The sequence below is a fragment of the Neopsephotus bourkii genome, unplaced genomic scaffold (assembly GCF_033783945.1).
Source record: "Neopsephotus bourkii isolate Nb327-2 ecotype Australia unplaced genomic scaffold, CSIRO-AGI_Nbou_v1 NB_1526, whole genome shotgun sequence".
NCBI classification, from domain to species: Eukaryota; Metazoa; Chordata; class Aves; order Psittaciformes; family Psittacidae; genus Neopsephotus; species Neopsephotus bourkii.
The window spans coordinates 3,659,418-3,677,710 of record NW_026902002.1 but is presented as its reverse complement, the minus strand read 5'-3'; the positions used below and the strand labels follow the sequence as shown (position 1 = coordinate 3,677,710).

General features: G+C 38.9%; 1 protein-coding gene across 5 annotated transcripts in view; it reads left to right on the top strand.

The window, feature by feature from the left end:
* The window catches only part of PTPN4 (protein tyrosine phosphatase non-receptor type 4), a 205,303-nt gene that overhangs the window by 112,730 nt on the left and 74,280 nt on the right, over nt 1-18,293 (top strand). For all 5 annotated transcript variants that reach the window (XM_061370121.1, XM_061370122.1, XR_009727970.1 and 2 more), the window contains one exon: nt 17,941-18,095. In XM_061370121.1, coding sequence (XP_061226105.1) covers nt 17,958-18,095 — 138 coding nt within the window. In that variant the 5' untranslated portion in view covers nt 17,941-17,957. Of the gene's footprint in view, nt 1-17,940; nt 18,096-18,293 lie in introns of those variants that run through there.

The window sequence follows — 18,293 nt, the reverse complement described above, 5'->3', positions numbered from 1 at the left end:
TTCTTAAGGCATTGCCAGAGCTTCCTGACACCAGCATCTGAATCTGGAAAGGACAAGCTTTGTTTCATTCTTTCCTCTGAATATCTGAGTGTTCTTCAGCTCTCACTATTCTTCTGCTTGCCTTCTGAGCCACTCCACCATCAACAAACACTTAAGGAGTGGCATGGTACACAGCACTGGCTACCTGCTGTTTCACAAGTGGTGGGTAATGTTCCTGGCAGCCTCAATTCAGTAATTGAGTGATCCAGCTGGAACTGCATCTCTTGCTCTCTGGCTTCACAGACTCCAGTTTTGGACCTTCTAGCACTGACTTCAAAGGAGAGCATTGGACAAAGCTGAAACTTCTTGAACCTCTACTGGACTGTAAAAGGACCCATCAGGCCATATGTTTCTACTCCCCTTGCAACTTCTTGGAGCCACCAAACCTTTTCCAGTTATGGGTCACTGGGTTTTCCTTCCTGTGATATAGGGAATAAATTGTATGCAGTTGTCACATCTTTCCACAGAAGGTATCACCAATTTTATGGTGAACCAGGATGTTGGTGTTTCTGTTTGCTGACAGTTCCGAGACTGTTGAAATCTGATACTGGATGCCCACCTCAGCAAGTGCATGGTTTTATCTAAATGACAAGTCAAGTATTTGCCAACCCATAGCAACAGATGCTTGCTGAAGTGTACTTGTTCTGAAGTACTGCTAATGCCGGTATGGCAGCTGGAATTCAGAAATGGTAATCTGGACTTTGTTGACTAAAATACTCCCCATAATCATAGTGCTAATGTAATTATTTAGTTCACCTTCATATGCTATCAAAGAATGCAGTTTCTATCTGCTTGAGGTTTATTCTGCATTTCATGGGTTGAAGTTTTTTGCCTCTTTGTAATATGGCAAGCTCGTTTGTCTAAGTCACGGATCCTCTGATTATAGCAGAAAGGACTTAACTGGGAAAACCAAGCTAAGTGGTTTTTTTTTTTTTTTTTTTTATTTTGGCTTGGCATTCTGAATCTTCATGAGCCTTACTATTTTGGATTGTCTCCTACATCTTTTGTTACAATGAAGCTTGTTGCTGACTCAGTTTACCACTGTGATTTTGGAAATACCGAATTTCCTAAAGCCCCTATTTGAAGTTCTTCTAGTGAAAGACTTTGGCACCCCAGAAGAACTGAATGTAGTTTGTGATATTCTGATGAGAACATCTTACTATTTAGAAAGAAAGTAATCTGATCCCATCAGTGAATGTGGCTATTGCTTGTGTGATACTAGTGCCTTCATTTTTGGGAAAATACCTCTTCTGAACATCTGTCGGAGAGTGAGGAAGAGCTTTGTGCTCTCAGTTGAGCATGTACCGCTGTGCAGAGAGACTTGACTTTGCAAAATGACTCTCTGTGCTTTTACCTTTGCCTCCTGCAGCTCCTTCCAGGGAAACTGGGCTGTGCTGCACAGCTGCTGGCTGGTGAAAGTGTATGTGAATAGACGCTGGAAAATAGAAGAACCAGGTTACTGGTTTCTTTGTTAATATGCCATTTGTTAATCCTTTGTTAATCCTGCCATATGTCCCTCTTCTTTAGCTTTTTAGTTCTGGGATATCACGGATGATGTCTTCAGGAGTGCTTCAGTAATATTGGACTGTGTACTTGTAAAACACTAATAGAACAAAGTAACAAACTTTTTAATAATGTCATGGTAATGTTAGTGTTAATGCAGCATGGAAAAATGAACTAAAATAATCATCAACAGCAATGAAAGACCATTTGGTTTTATCCTTTGTAGTGGTATTAAATGCGAGACTCATGAAATTTTCTTATCTAAACCTTGAGAGCTTATCTTTACAGCAATTGGGAGGAATAATATTTTTCATAGGCAATATAAATAAACTGCATTTCTAAGATAATATAGTTTAGCTGTTAGCTAACTAGCTTTTTAGCTTAGCCTATTCTTTTTTTAAGGATATGAATTCTAGATAAAGGAAGAATTGTTGGAATAAGCAGTCCAAGGGAGTATTGCTGATGTTGCCTTCTAATAAAAGAAGTCACATAATAGCCAGATTTTTATGATATTGTGGCTTTGCCCCCAAGGGAAAAATAGTGATGCTCTGTATGAGGTAGAAGTTTTACTTTCTGTCAAGAAATGCAGAAGGCAGCAAATAGTTTGGGGAAGCTGAGTTTAGTTATAGAACAGTGCTTAAAGAAGAGGACGTAAGAGAGTGAGTTGACTTGACTACAGAGGCACGCGAATGAAAAGAGATTTTAAGCATAATGCCCAAGAGGAGCAGTGCAGGTGTGCTGACTCGAAGAGCTCATCACCTGTTAAAGCCATCTTCACAGATTAGTTTGTGCCTTGTTAGACTGTTCCTTCTTAATGCTCTTTATACAATAATTTCACTTTAAAGAAAAAATTAATGTAATCTTCTATCTTCAGAGTGCCTCTTCACACTCAATACCGGCTGTAAGGTTTTTTTCTCTTTGTTGGAAAACTTAGCTGCTGGAAAGCTGCATCGTGTCACTGTCAACATGTTTGTGCATGTTGAGGATAAACTTAATCAGTTTTCCTGCAGGGTTTTCTCTTCTCCTGAAAGTCTTGTTTTTGAAGAAGGTTGTCCCTGAGCATTACAGGCGTTGAACTTTTCCTGTTGGTGAAGATGGTAGAAAAATGGCGATGTTCTGAAGGGCAAAGTTCTGAAACGGCAAAGTTCTGGAACCCAGAATTAACTCAAAATTTGTGCATCTGGGAGACTGTTAAAGGAGAAATTACTTGACTGTGCATGGTGTGGGGATCTTTCTGTATCTTGCATTAAAATACGTGAAATTTTAAAAGCCTTTCAATGATTTTTGGTAACGCCATATAGGTGATTATGGTGCCATTTATCCCTTCCTTTCATAACTTTGTGGAAAGCATCTCAGCAGGTGTTGCTCTGACTAGATGTACCTTATCCAGCACCTCTGTCAGGCTTGGGAGCAGGTTCTTGTCTTGGGCACGGTTCTTGTCTCTTGGCTACAGGCTTTTTTTCTTTCTTTTGGGTGGTACATGTTTGGTTTTCTGTGTTTTGGGGGGACATTTTGGTAATTTCTGTTTCTGTTCCATCTTCTGCACCCACCCCAAAGGAGGAGGGCATGGAGTAGCAAAGACAAGGGTGAAACAGTTAGCAAGCAGACTCTTACAGCCTTAAGAAGCTAAGAAGGGATGTGGAGGAGATCTAGAGCGCTTGAAGGACGGGATTGGTACAGAAGTGATAGTTTCATTAATAAGGAATTATCTTTGTAGCTTCAGCATGGCTACTGCATCAACCTGTGATTCTGTAACCATCAGCTCATTTGTGAATCTGACCCATGTTTGTCCCTGCCTTTCCAGGGAAAACAACAGGAACAAGAGTCAGGCAAATTTAGGATTACTTAATTAGTAATTTATTTAAATTTTCTAATGATGCCTAATGATTTTTAAAGGGCTATTAGTAGCCATGTTTAAAAGTCTAAAACCACAAACTTAACAATGTACTATCCCCACTGTTACCTATTATTTATTTCAGAGACTATTACATGTGCTGGCTAAGACAATAAGTCTTGCATTTGAAGTTAAATATTTGTAGAAGAGTGATTCTCCTAAGAGAATCTTTAGAAGATGAGAAAATATATTAAGAAGATTTTCTTGTTTATATTACCAACATGATAGGAATTTTTGTTGTCTGAAATATGGTATTCATGAAAGTAACTTAAACGTCAATTATTGTAGCTTATTTTCATTTCTCTGCAAGCCTGTGCTGATACCTTTTGAGTATAAAAAACATTGCCTTTTATTGTGACTTCATTAACTGTGAATATAAGCAAGAATTGTAGTGGGAAAGTTTAGGACTGCATTTTCCTTTGAATAAAATACATAGAGTAAGCTCTTCTAGAGCTTTTGGGAAACTAAAAGTCTTCATAAAACTTGGCTCATACATTGTTTTTTGAGATTTGCGTCCTGAATTGATCTTACAGGCACAATTTCTCATGTGTGCAAGTTAGCACTAGTGGTGACTAATCTTATGTGATCTGATGCTGAACTGATGCAAGGACTGCCCTTAATTTTGGAATGGCTGACACCAAGTTGAATTCTTCTTTGATATTCCTTCTACCATTAATAGTCTCTGCACATGGCATTGTTCAGAGAGAGAGACTGCACAGATGCTCACTTTTGTTCTGTTTTCAGAGGGGTTTGAGGTTTTGTTTGTTTTAATTGTTTGTTTGTGGTTTGGTTGGTTGTTGTTTCCCCCCCCCCCCCCGCCCCGGGCTTCCGTTCCCTTTTAGAAAAGGGAAATGAATTTGTCCCAAAATGTTGACTGCTTGGCAGTTGAGCAGAAAAAGTGTTCAATGATAGCCTCAAAGGAAAGGTATTTAAGGAAGCGATGACTTGACTTGTTGGCAGCTTCCCTTCGACTATTTTTATAGACAATTGCAAAAACTTTGATCCTCACATTCACCAGAAGGACAAGAATCTGGGAAGCTTGGGTACATTCTGCAAACCTTTTTCTCATCTCACTTTATTTTATCATTTCTTTCAAAAGACTTGAATCTTTCTGGCTCCACAGTCTTGCAGGAATTTCAGGATTTGTTTGTCAGAGATCCATGTCTCCACATACCAGTGCCCACTGGAAGTATGGGTCACTTCGTACATAGCCTTGAGAACTGGAGTGCTGGGCAGAAATATGCCTTCTTATTAAGACTTCTACTGTGTTCAGCATGGACCTTTACATTACATCTGAGACATTACACCTGAGGAAGTAGTTACTTCCTAGATTTAAGAACTGCAGCATCATAGCATGCTTATTTTTAACTGTGGGGAGTTAAACCCTTTTGATAAGGGTTTTGACTGAGTGACAGCTGCTTGCATAATAGCTTGTACTGAATTTTTAAATATTAGAGGTCTGCTATCATAAAAGTAATTGACTTGTCTTACTGCAATGCTTTTCAAATAGCTTTGGAGATAAAATTTCCTCCCTTCTCTAGAAATAACAAATACAGCAGCAGGGTGAGTTTTATACTGTGACTGTTGCTTAAGCCATCATTGCAGATCAGCTCCTTAAAACGTGTGCTCCTTGTATGCTTTTGGAAATTGTGGTATTGTGGATAAGTTTATTTTCTTCTTGAAGATTAACGTTACCTTTTTTATTTTGACTATGAAATCCCTTTCTGGAATTGGTAGCATGCCAGCATAGGTAAAAACAAACTCCTTAAGCCTTGTGTTAGGTCTCCACTGTCAGGATTTTGTAGACTAACACATGCTTCAAATACTTGTTAGGAATTTGAAGCAGATAGACATTCAGCGTAACCATTCCTTAGTCTTTAAAGTATTTTTTCAGTGGAATCAAAGCAGAACAGAGAGCACTGAGGGAGTTGTTTAAAATCTGTTGTTCAGTCCTGCTGCCTTGCACAGTACCTTGCTCAGCACAGGTGGTGGGGCTCAGGAGCTTTTAGCACTTGCACAGATGAGCAAAGTGAACTGACTGCCGTGAAGATGGAATAGCCATGCAGACTTGTGGTTTCTAACAGCCTGGGGATTATAACCGCTTTTGTTCACTTACAATAGTATCTGTTAACTGCAATACAGTGGAAGGTACTAACCTAATGATTCTTTTGATGAACATTTGCAAAGCTGCTGTATGTTGGAAGTTGAATTAGTTTGCATAGAAGGCTCTTAAATCAATTAGGCTTCAAAGAGAAAAAGAATGCTACATCCTTATTTTTAAAACAGTGGGGGAAGATTGTTAAAAGCTAGGACATGCCAGTCTCTCCCATGAACAGCTGAACAGTAAAATATCATGTTCATTTTTAACTTTTTTTTTTTTGCACAAGCAGTGTGAACTTCATTGTGACATCTAAAGCTGAATTAATCACTTAAAACTTCGAGAGCAACTTTTATGGTTGCATTATTTGATTATGAATTAAATTATGAATCAGGTGCCACTTATAGACAATACAGTGGAAATGTTGATTTGTGTTTCAAAAGTTTAGTGACTAGATACAAAACCCATCTCTTTTACCATGGTTTTCTTAGAATTAGGCTTTGTTTGAAACAAAACTGGTCTCATCTTTCATACCAGAAGTTTGAGAAGTTTTGCTGTGATGACATGTGGACTTCTGCACTGGGGTGTGGGCTACATTCAGGTTGGTATTTATATTCTTGGTGGGGGGAAAAAGCCAAAAACCAAACTCACTCCTAGCCTCTCAGCTGAAGTGTGGTAACTGTGTGCATGCAGCCTGCAACATGGTGAAGAGCCTCGGGATGGGGATTTGAACCACCTTAGAGTTTTAGTGGCAGAGAGCATGTTCTAACAGGTGATTACCAGAACTCTTGTTTTGGTGGGTTTTTTTTTTTTTTTTTTTTGTTTGTTTTTTTCAAAGACAAATAAGAGGTAATTTGATTACTGTCACAGTATGGTTAGGAGTGGTGGGTTCCTCCTGTACTAGTTTGTGGCAGAAGGTATGTGTTGGGCTCCTATCTGGAAGTCAGTTTGGCCCGATGAAAGTTCTAATGAGCAGCCAAGAAATAAGCCACTGAAAGTGAAGACCCCGTGTTATGCAGGTGATTAAATTGCATTCAGGGTTTTGTTCATGCTTAAAAGTGATCGATACATGAGAGAAACCATAAATAACAGTGTTATAAATAGCAGAGTGACATTAAACTTAACCTTTTATAATTTTGTGGTCCTTTTTTCTTTTAATAGCCTGTTGCTCTTTAAATTCAGCACACACCAACTCTGCATGTGTGTGTTCATTTGTCCTTCTCAGCAATGTTTTATTCCAGCTGGAGCTGTGATGTTTCTTTTATTGCTTTATTTTTAGTTAACTGGCTTGTAACATGGTTGTGTGCCTGCTTTTTCAGTGAACGTGAAACTTCATCCTGAACTGAGCCAATATGATAAAGAAGCATTAAAGCCTCTGTTGTTTTCCTGGACACGAATGCTTTAGAGGAGATTGTAGAAGTTATTTTCCTACTAAAAATAAATACCCTAAATACCAGAATAATTGAATTAATTAATCTCAAAGCAGGAGTATTGAAAGTTTCTTGCTGATTCTGAATGGCAGCTGATTTTGGAAGTTTTCAGCTCCAAGCCACACGGCCAGATAACTTTTCCCAGTCAGATGTTTTATTAAGTACAATGATGCTAAATATACACTGTACCTAGAAAATATTTCATTATTATGGTAGTAAAATGAATCTTAACTTCTAATTAAGGCCTGAGATTTAGTTCGGTGGGCTGAGATGAATAGTATGTAAGTACAGAGTATGTCAGTAAATTTTAGTTTTGCTTGGGTAACATGGTATGATTTCATTTTAGTGCTGTAGTGCATAAAAAAATTCTTTCTAGGTTTTATGCTTGTTCCAGTTGTATAGCTGCAACTTTGTACCTTTTTGGATGTGGGAATACAGGGAGTTTTATTTTTTTTGACATTATATTCATAGTTAGCTTTAAAAGTCTGTTGCTTTTGACACCATTAATAACATCTGCTATTTTTGTTAATATTGTGGCAAGTTCCAAGTATTACCATGTTATTCTATAAAGAAGAAAGCTATAAGGAAGAAAACAGCCATATTCAACAACAACAAAAAAATTTTAAAGCATTTTTGAGAAGTCTACTTTGATCAACCCATGTAAGCATTATAAACCTTTCCTGTGAGTTCGGGTCTTGTCTCCATTGCATTATGTTGTCTTCCAATAATTTTTTTTTTTTTTTTATAGCTGTTTCTGTAAGTTTGTCAGTTTAATTTCAAAAGAAGGAACTGCAAAAGAAGGAAACACCTTTTTAGATAACTCTTAGGAATACATATGAAGGTGAACTTTACTCTTACTCGTTTATGTACAAAACTGATCGTGGTTTAACAATTTGCAAAACTCAGAAGGTACGAAGTGCATTAGAGCCTGCAGTCAGGCCTAAATGATTAATCGTGTCACAAGCTCTGACAGGGTGTGGCTGTTGAGGTCGCCACAATTTTGGAAAAGTTTTGGTTTGGCTTTAAGTTTGCCTTTTTTTAAGAAGATCAGATAAAACTGTCCTGTTCTTCACTGGTCAAGATCTTTGAAAATGATCCTTTAACAAAGTAGGTTTGTACAGTGTATAAATCTGAGGAGCTCAGACTTGTTTCAGATCCTCTGCTAAAGAAACTAAACCCACAAAACTGGTTTATTTTTTTTTTTTTATTTCACTGCAGGTGGATGATTATCAGATTTAAGTGCTTAATCATTTGAACATGAGTGATATCTTCATTGCCAGATTCAGTCAAATAATTCTGAATTTCTAGTCCTCTTGAGCTGGCTTGTAACTGGAAATTATTTCCTGTAAAGAAAATCTTTGAGAGGAGGCAACAGCAAGTCAGGAAAATACCTAAGCTAAGCTGAAGTGAAGTAACAAAAAAGTGAGTGCTCTTAATAATAAATAAATAAATAAAATGAGACCTTAACATTCAGGATGATATGAATAAGATGATTCTTTTGCTTCTGGGCAGGTCCATCAGCAAAGCCGCTCTCTCCTTGTGCAGAGAGCTTATAGTTCTAGTGCTTGGATGTTCTTTGGGGTCTCTCTCTAGTGTGCAGCCCAGCAGCAACTGAAGAGGTGACCTGCTCTGCTCTCATACCCCAGGGCCAAAAAGCTGGGAAGAGGCTGAGTATCAGGGTGCTTGGAAAAGGAGTGCAAGGCAGGATGGCTGAGAGCCAGGGGCACCAGTGGAGTGAGGTCACTTCTCTGGGCAGTGCTGCTAGAAGACTTCCCTTGGTTTGTTTTCTGTTGGATAAGGAAGTGAAGTTGACAAGCATTTTCCAGGCAGGTAGCCAGACAGGCATTATTTTAATGTTTCCAGTGGAAAATTGGTCTTTTTTGGCAAAACTGAAATTTTCTATATGAAAATTTCTGTTTTGTAGAAATAATATTTCTGATTAAGAACTAACTTTGATGGAAAAGGTCCAATTGGTTGTATTCAGCCTTAGAATTAGCATCTGCTGTGTTTAAGTCTATTGAAGATAATTTGGCTTAGGTTTAGAACCTCTGAACAGAATATACACTGACAACTTTCCTCCCTCTGTCTAATACTTCAGTTCTAGTGGCAGCCAAAATTCAACTTGAAGTTGGCTATGAGTAGAATAAAACCTTTTTTTCTGAATTTTGCCATTTTGTCTTCAATTCAGACTGCCTTCAGCTTCAAAGGCTTCACAATACAGATGCCATGGCTGGACCTAAAGCTGCTAACTCAACTAGCTGCTCTGGTTTTGAAGATCCTGTTGTGTGCAGCAGTATTGATCTGTGGGCGCTTAGGTGGCTAATAGCTAGCTCACAGATATTCTCCATTGGTATGTTTTCTGTTGGTGTTTTCTTCAGATAATTGTGATTGAGGCTTGTAGGGCATACAGGATGTGAGATTTGTATTAATTTATAGTCACACGAAGTTAGAACGTGTAACTTTCCAGCATTTGGCGCATTACCCCTGTTTGATCTGCATAGTTGTATACAGTTGTTGAAGACCAGCAGCTGTTATTTGCTTATTCTTTTTTCTATTTGGCTACCTGTTTGTTGACAGAAGAGCTGAGATCAAAACCTAATTCTCACATACTACATTTCCTTGTGTGTGTAGTCAGGCTGTTGCTCAAGTTCAGAGCTGTTGGTAATTAGTGTCCTGAAAGTGCTGTACTAGGTTATTCTATCTATAGGCAGTTGTAAATTGTCATTAAAGGCTCGAAGATAACCAGGCTCCTTTTAGATACTAAAGAGCTTTTGGTTTCTGCTAGGCCTGTAGAGGACTGCAACCCCCTTTTTTAGCAGGTAAAGATATCTCTTTTGGAGGCCTACAGTAAAGGGGAATCAAATGTAGTTACTGCTTTATATTTTTGAGGAAAACTGTAGGAATAAGTTTGGGGACTTGGGTGTTTGGTTTGTGTCGTTGTCTTCCCCTCCCCACCTTTCTTAAATAAGATATAAAGTACTAACTTGTTATCATCTGATGTTTCTGGTTTTAGTTTGTCTGAACTTGCGCTGGTTTCAACTTTTTTTTCTTCTAGTCTGTAAATATTTAGGCTTCCTAATCTTAGAGTTATATGGGAGTCAGAATTTCCTTTTAATGAAAAATCTATTTAAATCTATTTAACCTAATTTAAGAACACATTTTAAAAATTACTGCAAATTTATTTTGAGAAGTTTCTATCAAGAAGATATTTTAGTAATGTTTCATTATAGTCTCTTATTATAGCATTGAGTCATGAAACCTAGAATAAGACATCTAGCTCCAGGAATGGGAAGAGTTACATGTAGTCATCTGTGTGAGTGTCATGGATTGCCATCTTTAAGGCTGGTGCATGTTATGGATATCATAGAGTTTAAGATACTGGAGGTGGAACTGACTTGGAAAACTTTTGTGTTTATTCGAAGTAATTTTTACACACGATAAACACCTTCAAATGTCATCAGCTGACAGTCTTATATATACTAGGAAACAAGGAGGTTTTATATCTTATCAGTTCATTTATGTATTTGTTTAATTTACAATATTTCCAAAATACAGAAGGATAGTTAAATTCACTGTTTTGTGATAATTAAACAGTGCTCCTCTTGTTCTTTTTCCTGGTGGGTTTATCCTTTTCCAACTGCTTCAGCTATCTGCCCTTCCACAGGGTTTGGTCTGCTTCCTTTCTTTTTTTTTTTTTTCTTTTTTTTTTTTTCCAGAGAATCATAGAATAGAATCATAGAATAGTTAGGGTTGGAAAGGACCTTAAGATCATCTAGTTCCAACCCCCTTGCCATGGGCAGGGATACCTCACACTAAACCGTATCACCCAAGGCCTCGTCCAACCTGGTCTTGAACACTGCCAGGGATGGAGCATTCACAACCTCCTTGGGCAACCTGTTTCAGTGCCTCACCACCCAGGAAAGAATTTCCTCCTTATATCCAATCTAAACTTCCCCTGTTTAAGTTTTAACCCATTACCCCTTGTCCTGTCACTACAGTCCCTAATGAAGAGTCCATCCCCAGCATCCCTATAGGCCCCCTTCAGATACTGGAATGCTGCTATGAGGTCTCCATGCAGCCTTCTCCAGGCTGGACACCCCCAACTTTCTCAGCCTGTCTTCATACAGGAGTTACTCCAGTCCCCTGATCATCCTCGTGGCCCTCCTCTGGACTTGTTCCAACAGTTCCATGTCCTTTTTACGTTGAGGACACCAGAATTGCACACAACTTTTTCTTAAGTTAATTTTTTTTTATCCCTGCTAGCTTTGCCATTTTACGTCCTACACTAATTATTCCAGGAGCTTGGGCTGCTGCTGCTAATTCTGTGCACGTTTGTTTGCTGTTCATTGCTGAAGTGGTCATATAGCAGTGCAGTGATGGCAGCCATGCATCCAAGTGGCCCAAGATTTTCAGATGTGATTTAGGAATTAGTGCTTTTTGGGTTAGATTTGTCTCTTCATGTGTCTGAGGATTGCGGATGTAGAAAAGGAGGATGTAAGAGTAGCTCATTCATTGAAATGTAGGTGAGACTGTGGACATTTTGGGGGCATGTGAGTTGTTCTTTATTGCTCTCAAGGGTGAGGTACTTGCAGATAGGAATTTCTTTAATTGTGTTATATTTCTTGCATCTGTGAGGGATTTAATCAAGCAGCTCAGAGTGCGTGTGGATAATAGAAGTCTTGAGAGAATGCATAAAAGCAGCTGGAGATCAGATAAGTTTCTTGTACCAGTTTTGCATATGAAGCTTGGAGGCTGCTCAGGGCCAGGCTCTAAAGAAGGGTGCACGAAGCCCTGGCTGATGAGAGTGAGGTTGGATCCCCAGAGCTGCCAGCCCCATGCATGTACCTGAGCTAATGTCTGCTTGCCCACCAGTGAAGAGAAGCTGCTGAGGTTTTGGAAACTTTACCTTCTGAACTTCCAAGTGTCTCCTTGTATCCTTGCTCTATTTTGACAACTCCTTGGGAATGTAGTAGCACTGAAGGAGTTGTGCTTGTAATTACGTTGTGCAGTCACTGTAACTGTCCCAGTTCATCAATGGGAAAAATGTAATGTCCCTGTTTTCCACTGAAAGTGTTAGGAAGAGTTTAATAAGTGGCCATATGAGAGCTTTCCAGAGTATATTATTTTCCTTCAGCAGAATGAATTTGATTAATTTATATATTACAGATAATAAGTAAACTTATAAAAGAAACAGCAGATTTTGATAGAGCCCAAAATCATTAATGATGCTGTTGCCTGTCTTGAAATCTAGCTTGACCCTTTGAACCCAGTGACAACAAAGTGGAATGACCCAAAGTTTACAGTATCAACTTTCAACAATTACGGATACTTTCCATTGTTTGGTCAGCAGAAAGCAGGAAGTAATGAATGAAGTATGAATCGTTGGAATGATATCAGGACTGTAGTGCATTTGTTGATTAACCTAAATGAAAATAAATTTCTGCTCTGATTTTATTTATAAGAAATGTTCTGAAGCTGTGTGCTATATCGGAATTGCTGAAAGCTTTCAAAACAAATTTTTGAAAGACAAAGAATTTGAACATTCATTTGTTGGACTAATGTCCGTTTCCCTCAAAATAGTGCACAATAAGCTAATGTTTAGCATTTTCAATCTGGTCTTGGTTAAAAAAGTTAGTTTCACTAACGTGTTTTCAGTAAATGGATACGAAGATGGGCTCTAGATATAACTCAGTGTTTGTTTGAAATGCAGTGTGTTGTATTACTGTTTAAACCTTAAAAATTGTCTTTGTACTCTCAATTAATTTTTTTCTCCTAATTAGATTAGATAATTTAGCAACCATTTGGCCTGCAATCTATTTAATGTATTCAAGCTACATCATGTTATAAGGATGTGGGCTTTCTATGAGTCTGGCCTGCTTTAGGAAAATTCATTCCTCATGTAGGAAATTCATGTACTGTGTTGGACCCAAATCAGTAGGTGGGCTGCGGTAGAAATCGATGCTTTCCGGGTTGTTAAAATACCAGCTTCTAAACAAATGGAGATCTGGCAGTGCATTAGCTTCTTAGCTGCTTTAGATCAGCTTTGAAAAATGAAATTTCTCATGTCCTTGCACAGACATGTGCATACTGTACTGTGCTGAGGTGGTTGTACAGTTGTACGTGATGCAAACTCTTTGAAAGAGCTCTTTACTTCAAGTCAGTGAATTGATTGCTCTCTTGGATAAATTAAATTTCAGGTAATTACCTTCTTAACCACCTGCTTATTTATTACACTGCTTAAATGGTTAGTTTATTGTAAGCCCAAGCAAATTGTTCTTTTACAGTATGAGTTTACATAAAAGAATAGAATATGCCGAAAATTCACTCATGAAGGTTCTGTATGCTCTTTAATGCCCTAACCAAGCCAGTATTGCAGGAATGTTCTGCCCTCTGATAGGGAACACTCCCTAGAATTGCTTCATCGCTTGAAACCTGAGCTTAGGCATGAAATGTGCAGCTTAGTCCCTTCACAAAGTTGAGAGGTAAGTGGAGTTCATTGTGCAAGTTCTGTCCTTCTCCAGTTGCTGCAGCATCATGTACTTTGGATTGTTAATTCCAGTGATTTTAGACTACATGGCCATGGTACTGTCCATTAAATGGATGTGCACCCAGAGTAGTACCTTGCTTTTTAAACCAGTTGTCAATTTTTTGGGGGTTGCATCTCAGCTTTTGTCTTTATTTCTTTTTCTTTTGGGACTGCTTGTTTTATTTTGGAGCTCAGGTCAGTCCTTTATTACTTCCATACTCACTTTAGCTACAGCGTATTTTTGTTGCAGAATTCTGCAACCAGCGTGGCTGAATTTTTATCAGTTTTGTCATTTTATGACATTTTATGTCGGTATTTGCTGGGAAATCAGATAGTTATGATTTGTAACCTCATAAGCAATAGCTACCCATTTCACTGTTTTGCTATGCTTTCAAAACGTACAGCAAGAATGGCAATACCTGATCAAGAGAAACAACAATACTGTGCTCATGGGGCATGTATTTCTGGGAGAAAGGAGTAGTAAAGATGATATGGATACCATTCAGGACCAATTATGCCGTAAAACATGTGTCACAATAAGACCAGCAATTGCAGAGCCTGTCTGTTATTAACAGCTACGTCCTTTTTGTACGTACATACTGTGATAGAGGTTTAAATATGGGTTGTATACACATGGTTGGCCACAAAGCAGTTACATGTAATCTGGCAGATCTTAGAAGGGGGAGTAGTTTTGAGAAAGCATGTGATGGTGAAGGCATTTTAATGTAATCCCTGCATATTCCCATAGTTACTTTTCTGGCATAGGGGGAAAGAGTAACTTTGTGATTTGTGGAAAGTAGCCACAAGTCTTCGCTCACCTTCCTCTCTGTTACTATCATGGCTATTTACATTTTGTAGACTATTTCAGGATTTCAGTTATTATACTTAGTTGTAAAACTGTTGCAAAAGCCTCATAGTTTCATGAAAGGAACTTACCTATTTTGAGGTGGTAGTTAAGGCTACTGCGTACTCGTATGTGGAGTATAAGGTGGGTATGTGAGGAAAAAATCTTTGTGTGTGTTCTATTTGTTTCTTCCCTCCTTAAAGAGAGTGAGAAGTCATTGCTCTTCAGGTCTGTGAGCGAGATGAGCTGTTCTGACCCAGTATAGTTGGTCCTGTTTCCTTAGCAAACTCACAATACAGTGCCTTCTTCCTTGAATTTGACCAGTTAATTTATGTACACAAAGACCTGAATTACTGTCTGCAAATTTTCAATGTTTTTGGTTAGAGTGAAGATCATCTGTGTTATAACAGGAACTTTTCTGGGTGGGCAGGTTGTGTCTATTGAAGGACATGGAGAATGGTTGTTTGGTATTAAAAGATTTCGAGCATCACTGAGGGCTGATTTCCTCCTTGCTGGCTCTTACGAATTTGTTGCTCAGTTTCAAACTGAGAAACTTTCTGTCTAGCTTCAGGCAGTAATGAGGAAGGAAGAAATACTGTTGGTCTTCATCAGCAAGTCAGACAAAAACAGGAAGAGAACGAGAAGCAAAGGTAGTGAGATTTGCCTTTTTTTTCCCTTAAAGCATGGTGGCTTTTAATAAGAGGTTTTTTCTGCTGCAAAATTGTAGATTATTGGACCACTCTAAAGTGTTAGCTATAGTGGTTAATTGTGTAGCTGCATTGATAAAGATGCTGATCTTTATTCCAATAAAGCAATTGACACGTAATGCCTGTCTGACAAAATATTTTGTGAAAAGTTATGTTGTTGCCTTGGGTCACTGGTATGGAGGTTCAGTTCCTATTCCTCTGTTAAAGGTTTTCTTCTGCCTTCTGAAGATGTGTAGAAGGCATAGCTGAAGCAGCCTAGCCTCTTCATGAGGAGTTGTCAGACATGTACTTTCTTGTTAGGCTTTACTTTGGAGTTTTAATATTTGCAACACAATTTGTCATTAAGAGAAAGTTGTGAGTTTAGTGTGCAGCTGGTGGGTTTATCTGGTATCTTTATCCTTTTTCTCAGTTTGTCATGTTGGTTTAGCAAAACAAAAATAAACTTGCTGTTATTCTATGTGAATACAGCATTGCAATTCTGAAGCCAGAGTGACTAAATAGCCAAAAAAAAAAAGCTGTTTGGTAAGAAAAGAAGTACTTTCAATCTGAAAATGCTGGTTAAGTCAAAACTGAAACATTTTGCAAGGATGGATTATCGTAAAAAAGATTATATATATTTTTTTTAATGTCTGAGATGTGTGGTCATGCTCAGAGAGCTGAAGATATGCTCTAGAAAAGCAAAATACCACAGGGATTTTTTGGGCAGTTGCTTAGGAAGTTGGCTGCAGGCAGTGGGAAGATGGTTACACTGCAGAGTCCCAGGCCTTCCTGATGCTGGCAGCTTGGATCTTGGTCTTCCACTTTCCCACAAAGGCCTACGTATCTAAGCTATCAGATATTTAGGAAGGGATTGATCTTTTACTTATTGCTATTCACTTGTGTGCATTGGACCACAGATGCCTTGTATGATCCAGGCAAATGCTCTAATCACTGCTGGGATGTTTGCTGCCCTCTGCTAAATTTGCTCAGTTTTGAGAATACCTGCTTTATTTTTCTACTTCTTAAAGTATTTAAATTTTCTATCTCAGTATGTTCTCAAGTTATGAAACTCTGTTTGCTTACACCCTTGTCAGAGGATGTAGAAATAGTTTGCTGAATGTGTAATTAAGTGAATTACAAGCCCTGATCCTGTGAGGTACTTAAGAAACTAACAAGTATCATTGGACAGGGCCAGTAGCGTCAGGTGTTCACATAAGTACTTTGCTGGACTGGGCTTGCATGGTGATCATTAGAATCTGAGTTTTGTAAAGCAAGCGTCACATTTCACTTCTTAACATTTTATTTATCAGCACTTAGAGTAGGATGTAGACTTGTGTTGGTCACGGTTCCTTATTTGGAGAGTAAGAATCACTTGTGCTCCCAAACTAGATATGTAAATCCAATCAAATTTATGAAGGTTCAGTAGTTTGACAAATCTTTATATATGCATTTTACAGTTTAAAAAGGGGGGGAGGGGAAAGCAATGCTGATATTTTTGTTACTGCTGTGTAATGATTACCCAGTGAAGGAATGCCATCCATAGGGATTCCTTCCAGTGAAGGAATGCCATCCAGAGGGACCTTGACACACTTGTGAGGTGGGCTGATGCCAACCTTATGAAGTTTAACCATGCCAAGTGCAAGGTCCTACACCTGGGTTGGAGCAATCCCAGACACAGCTACAGGTTGGGCAGAGAAGAGATTCAGAGCAGCCCTGTGGAGAAGGACTTGGTGGTGCTGATTGATGAGAAAATGAACATGAGCCAGCTTCAGTGTGCGCTTGCAGCCCAGAAAGCCAACTGTATCCTGGGCTGCCTCAAACGGAGCATGACCAGCAGGTCGAATGAGGTGATCCTGCCCCTTTACTCTGCTCTTATGAGACCTCACTTGGAGTATTGTGTACAGTTCTGGTGTCCTCAACATAAAAAGGACATGGATCTGTTGGAACAAGTCCAGAGGAGGACCACGAGAATGATCAGGGGACTGGAGCACCTCCCATATGAAGATCGGCTGAGAAAGTTGGGGCTGTTCAGCCTGGAGAAGAGAAGGCTTCATGGAGACATCCTAGCAGCCTTCCAGTATCTGAAGGGGGCATATAGGGATGCTGGGGATGGACTCTTCATTAGGGACTGTAGTGATAGGACAAGGGGTAATGGGTTAAAACTTAAACAGGGGAAGTTTAGATTGGATATAAGGAGGAAATTCTTTCCTGTTAGGGTGGTGAGGCACTGGAATAGGTTGCCCAGGGAGGTTGTGAATGCTCCATCCCTGGCAGTTTTCAAGGCCAGGTTGGACGAGGCCTTGGGTGACATGGTTTAGTGTGAGATGTCCCTGCCCATGGCAAGGGGGTTGGAATTCGATGATCTGAAGGTTCTTTCCAACCCTAACTATTCTATGATTCTATGAATGCACAGGCTTTGCAGAATGATGCATCCACATGTTCTTGTATTTGCTGTTTTCTTCATACTTTTTCCTTATAAATTGTTTTGGTGGAAGCATTAGTTGGGGGGGTTTTGTCTGTTTTGTACTGAAGTGAATTATTTAATTGGTGGCTTGTAGCCAAGATACCCATAAGTTACAGTCCTTTCTGAAGTACAAAAATAAAAAAACCAACCCACCCCTAAAAACCCCAGACCCATAAAAAAAAGAAAACCCCAATACCACAAAACAACTGTAAAATAAGGAGGAGGTGGACAGTCAGCAGAAAGTAAAGGACTAAATATTTTGGAATAAGGTTGTGTCAAAATTTCTAGAACATTGTTTTGTTACTGGATACCCTGAATTTAGTACTCAGTTTTCCTTTGTCCTTAATGGAGTTTTTCACAATGGACCTGCTGTGTGTCGATGTTTCCTTTTAGTATGACATTCTTCCATTTGTATTTTTTTGATCTTTTTTAATTCTCTATTTGTTTTGCTTAAAGACCCTGTGTGGACAGTAATGACCGCACGTTTCCGATTGCCTGCTGGCAGAACCTACAATGTACGAGCATCTGAGCTGGCACGAGACAGGCAGCATACGGAGGTGGTCTGCAACATTCTTCTCCTGGATAACACTGTACAAGCTTTCAGAGTTAATGTAAGTAATTTGCTTACTGCAGATTGGTATCGCTGAGCTTGCTGACCTTTGCTGGATTTGTATGGCTAGAGTTTGACTTTTAAAATAGTGTTAAGTAAAAATAGGAGGGGAAGTTGTGTTCAGACAGTCACGCTTGCACACATATATACTAAATGACTGTGAACTTAGTTATTCTGGCATCCTCTATAATACTAACAC